Source organism: Tupaia chinensis, unplaced genomic scaffold (genome assembly GCF_000334495.1).
Source record: "Tupaia chinensis unplaced genomic scaffold, TupChi_1.0 Scaffold138060_1, whole genome shotgun sequence".
Taxonomy (NCBI): domain Eukaryota; kingdom Metazoa; phylum Chordata; class Mammalia; order Scandentia; family Tupaiidae; genus Tupaia; species Tupaia belangeri.
The window spans coordinates 1907563-1912047 of record NW_006197961.1 but is presented as its reverse complement, the minus strand read 5'-3'; the positions used below and the strand labels follow the sequence as shown (position 1 = coordinate 1912047).

At 54.2% G+C, this 4485-nt stretch overlaps 1 protein-coding gene across 3 annotated transcripts in view; it reads right to left on the bottom strand.

Annotated features, from left to right (window-relative positions):
• Positions 1 to 4485, bottom strand: part of PKN1 (protein kinase N1) — a 29864-nt gene that overhangs the window by 14343 nt on the left and 11036 nt on the right. For all 3 annotated transcript variants that reach the window (XM_014592640.1, XM_014592641.1, XM_006161014.3), the window contains exons 5-7: positions 3203 to 3348; positions 2316 to 2529; positions 1212 to 1406 (exon numbers count right to left, since the gene is read on the bottom strand). In XM_014592640.1, coding sequence (XP_014448126.1) covers positions 1212 to 1406; positions 2316 to 2529; positions 3203 to 3348 — 555 coding nt within the window. The remainder of the gene's footprint in view (positions 1 to 1211; positions 1407 to 2315; positions 2530 to 3202; positions 3349 to 4485) is intronic.

The window sequence follows — 4485 nt, the reverse complement described above, 5'->3', positions numbered from 1 at the left end:
ATCCCGAGAAGAGAATGGAGGAGAATGGATTGCGGCATGGCCATCCCCCCTGGGGGGTGATTTCTCGCTTTCTGTCTCTCTGTCTCTCTTTCTGGCAAGCGCACGTACCCTATAGCAAAAACTTCTTCCCCCCAATAAAAGTGTTTACTTAAAAAAAATTATTTATTGTGGCCGGCAAGTGGAATGGTGGTTAAGGGCACTGGACTCCCACACGGCCGACCATGGTTCAAGTCTCGGACCTGGTGGCTTGCTTTCTCACTTCCTCTCTCTCTCTGTCTCTCTCTGATCAAACTGAAAAATAATAACGATAATAATAATAAATAAAGTTAAATAAAAATTCTTAAAAATTATTTATTCAATTTATTATTATTTTAATTTGACCAGAGAGAGACAAAGAAGAGAGAAACGGAAATTGGGAAAGTAAGCCACCAGGTTCAGGACTCGAACTTCAGTCAGCATGTGGGAGTCCAGCACCCCAACCACCATGCCACCTGCTGGCCCCATTTTTTTTCCTTTTAGTTTTTTTTGCTATATGGTATGTATGCTTTTCCAGAGAAACAGGGAGAGGGACAGTGGGAAATCAGCCCCCAGGGGGGATGGCCACACCACAATCCCTTCTTGTTCAATCTCCTCTTGGGATTTTGGGCATGCATGCACACGCGCCCAGCGTGATCTTCAAGCTGCTGAGTCTGAAACTCAAACCACATCGTCAGCCATGTGGGATCCAGTGCCTTAACTTCCACACCACCTGCTGGTCCGTGTCCAGCATATTTTCCAAGCCTCTGGGGCCGGGATTCGAACCATGATCAACCATATGGGATCCGGCTCCTTTACTACTAGGCCACAAGGCCAGCCCATTTTGTTGTCTTTTTTTTTGTTTGTTTTTAAGATTTTTATATAGGGTGTGTATACTTACCAGAGAGAGAGAGAGAAAGACAGAGAAGGAGAAAGTAAGTAAAAAATCAGCCCCGAGGGGATGGCCACACCATAATCCCTTCCCCTCCATTCTCTTCTTGGGACTTTGGGCATGCACAGGCACATGCCCTGCATGAGCTTCAAGCTGCCAGGTCCGGGACTCAAACTGCGGTTGGCCATGTACAAGCGCAGCACCTTAACCACTATGCCACCTCTGGCCCCAATGGGTTCGTTTTTTACCGCCTGACAGATTCAGGGTCTCCCAGGTCTCCATGCCACCCACGATGCCCACTCACTGGTGTTCTCAGTTTCTGCTTTGAGGCTGCTCCGGCCGCTAAGGCTTCCACTTCGGCTATAAAGGCCCCGGGATGGGCGGCTCAGGAAGGGGGGACGGCTGTCAGGGGTTCCGGGTCCCCCTGCTGAGGGTGAAGGGTTCCAGGGGATGGTCTCTGGGAGGTCCTTGCAGCCCACCACGCGTACCTCCAGGGTCCCTGCAGGAGGACAAGGCTCAGTGGGGAAGGGGGAGCGGGGTCACATTTGAGGCAGACAAGAGGAAGTGGTCACAGATGGAGGGGACATCCCAAAATGGCCCGTGGCAAATGGGAGCCAGTCAGGGACAAGCATGGGGAGGCAGGGGGTCAGAAGGATGTCTGAGCCGGAAGTGAGAATGAGACAAGGTGGGGTGTAGGAATAAAAGAGAGGTATGGGGGCAGAGGCTAGGACTCAAGAAGGAATAGGGGTAGAGCCAACAGATGGCGTGGTGGTCAAAATCTTGGACTCCCACATAGCCGACTAGGGTTCGAGTCCTGGACGTGCTGACTTAAAAATCACACCAGGCGTGTGAGACATGCATGCTCAAAATCCCGAGAGGAGAATGGAGGAGGAACTGAGCCATGGCCATCCCCCTTGGGAGGATGATTTCACACTTTCTCTCTCTCTCAAAAACACACGCCCTATGGAAAAGAAAGAAGAAACAGGTGGGACTCAGGAGTCCAGGGTAGAATTTATCCCGCTAATCTGAGGTCTAAGATGAACCGGGGGGTCTAGAGGGTCACAGGTCTGCAGAGGAGCTAAGGGGTCTAAGGAAGGTGGAGGAGGCTGGCCTTAGGGGGCTGTTCAGGGCTACGGGTCTGAGAGTGAGGCTGGAAAAAGAACAAGAGGGGAGAGGTGAGTGTGGGGACCAGAATCTAGGGTCAGAGGGCAAGCTGGGGGTGCAAGACCAGGTGCATGAGTTGGTGGGCTTGGGGAAATAGGGTGCAGGCTTAGAGGATTGGGGTGATTGGGGAGGGAGAGGACAGTGGGATGGAACAGTGGAGATTCGGGGTGGGGGGTGGGGATCTCAGGACAGGGAAATCAGAGGGTCAGAGGCCCAGAGCTGCAGGGCTGGGGTGAGGGCTTACCTGTGAGCGGTGCAGGTTTGCACAGGGTGCTGTAGTGCGTGGCGGGGAAGGGCCCGGCCAGGCGGGCGCTGAAAGCGGCAGAGGAAGCTGCAGCGAGTTCTTCCCGCAGAAGTCGCCCCTTGGGGTGGTCGGCGGGCAGCTCCCCAAGCCTCCGCTCCAGTGCCTCCCGCAGCAGTCCCAACTTCTGATTGGATTCGGTCAATTTCTCCTGAGCCTGGGGCAGAGGGGTGGGGCGGGGCTAGGATTGGGATTGCCCCACCCAGTGTAGACCCAGGACCGTCCCACCTTGAGATCCTCCCTAGAGGTCTAAACTTCAACCCAACTTGGTCCTATCCCTGGGCCCAATGACAACTAGGCCACGCCCCCGAAAATGCCCCACCTCTGATCCAGGCTACACCCCTTGGTGAGGCTCCACCCCTCCCTGATGCTCCCCTACCCTCTTGGCAGGCTCCACCCCACTCCATCCCTCACCGGAATCCTGTTCCTAACCAAAGCCCCGCCCCTCACAGAGACCACACCCCTTGCTAAGAGACCAGTGAACTGAGGCTCCTCCCCTTTTGAAGCCTCACCTCTTACAATGGCCCATTCTGGCTAAGATCCTGCTCCTGACTGAGACTCCACCCCCATAAAGCCGTGGCCTAGTGGAGGCCCCTCCCCCACTATGTCTTGCAAAGGCTCCGCCCCTCACTGAAGCACACACCCCTTGCAAAGGCACCACCCAACCAAAGCCCCGCCTTTCCTCGTGGAGGCCCCGCCCCTCACTGAGTTATCGCCCCACTAAGGCCCCCCCCATCACAGTAGCCAATCCATGATGGAGGCCCCACCCCTTGCTGAGGTCCCACCCCTTTGGTGAAGCCCCGCCCCCTTGCCAAGGCCCCGCCCCTTACCTCACTGACTGCCTTGCGGTCTGGGGTCTTGGCAGAGCTCAGCAGGCGCAGCACGTTCTTGGCCCCTTCTGCCACTGCGTGCTCGACTCGGAAGTGGTGCCGCAGCTCCTCAATGCGCAGCTCCACGGCTCCCAGGTCTGGACTCCCTGCGGTGGACACGAGGGTGAAGCTAGCGTGGAGCTCCAGCGCACGGCCTTGTGACAGACCACTGCCACCACTTCCCACGAGCCGGTCAGAGTGACACTGTCACGCTGTCATCCGGACTTAGTCGCTCTTTTCTTTTCCCCTGGGTTTTTGCTATAAGGCACATGCACTCACCAGAGAGAGAGAGAAACAGAGACAGAGAGAAGGGGAAAGTGGGAAATCACTCCCCCAGGGGGAATGGGCATGCTGCAGTCCCTTCTCCATTTTCCTCTGGGAACTTTGGGCATGCACATGTGTGCATGCGTGTTTCTCAAGCTGCCCGAGCTGAGCCAGGTGGAATTCAGCTGGCTTAGCCACCAGGCCACTGGCTGGCTCCCTCTGGCAAAACTGTTAAGAAATCTTTTTAAAACCAGTGGGGGGGGGGGAACCAGCAGTTAGTGTAATGGCTATGTCGCTGGACTCCCACGTAGTCGACCGCGGTTCGTGTCCCGGACCCGGTGGCTTAAAACTCACGCCGGGCGCGTGTGCGTGCGTGCCCAAGATCCCGAGAGGAGAATGGAGGAGAAGGGATTGCGGCGTGACCATCCCCCCTGGGGGGTGATTTCTCGCTTTCTGTCTCTATGTCTCTCTCTGTCTGTCTGGCGAGCGCACGCGCCCTACAGTGAAAATCTCTCCAAAAAAAAAAAAAAAAAACCAGTGTGTGGGGGGGTGATTTCTCACTTTCTCTGTCTCTGTCTCTCTCTTTCTCCAAGGAGCAAACATGCCCTATAACAAAAGCCATTGGAAAAAAAAATAAATAAATAAAAATAAAAAGCAGGAGGCATGGCAGTTGGGCACTAGACACCCACATGGTCAACCACGGTTCGAGTCCCAGACCCAGTAGCTTGCAAAACAAGTGTGTGCATGTTTATTATCCTGAGAGGAGAATGGAGAAGGGACTGCAGTGTAGACATCTCACTTTCCCTCTCCTAAAAATATAAATAAAAATAAATAAATCACTGGTCCCTGCAGTCAGTGACATCGATACTGATACATATAGTACAGGGAAAGACGACAAGGCAACCATCTACAGTCCAGGGTCCACGTGGAATTTTTTTTTTTTTTTTGAGAGGATTTTTTGCTACAGGGTGCATGCGCTC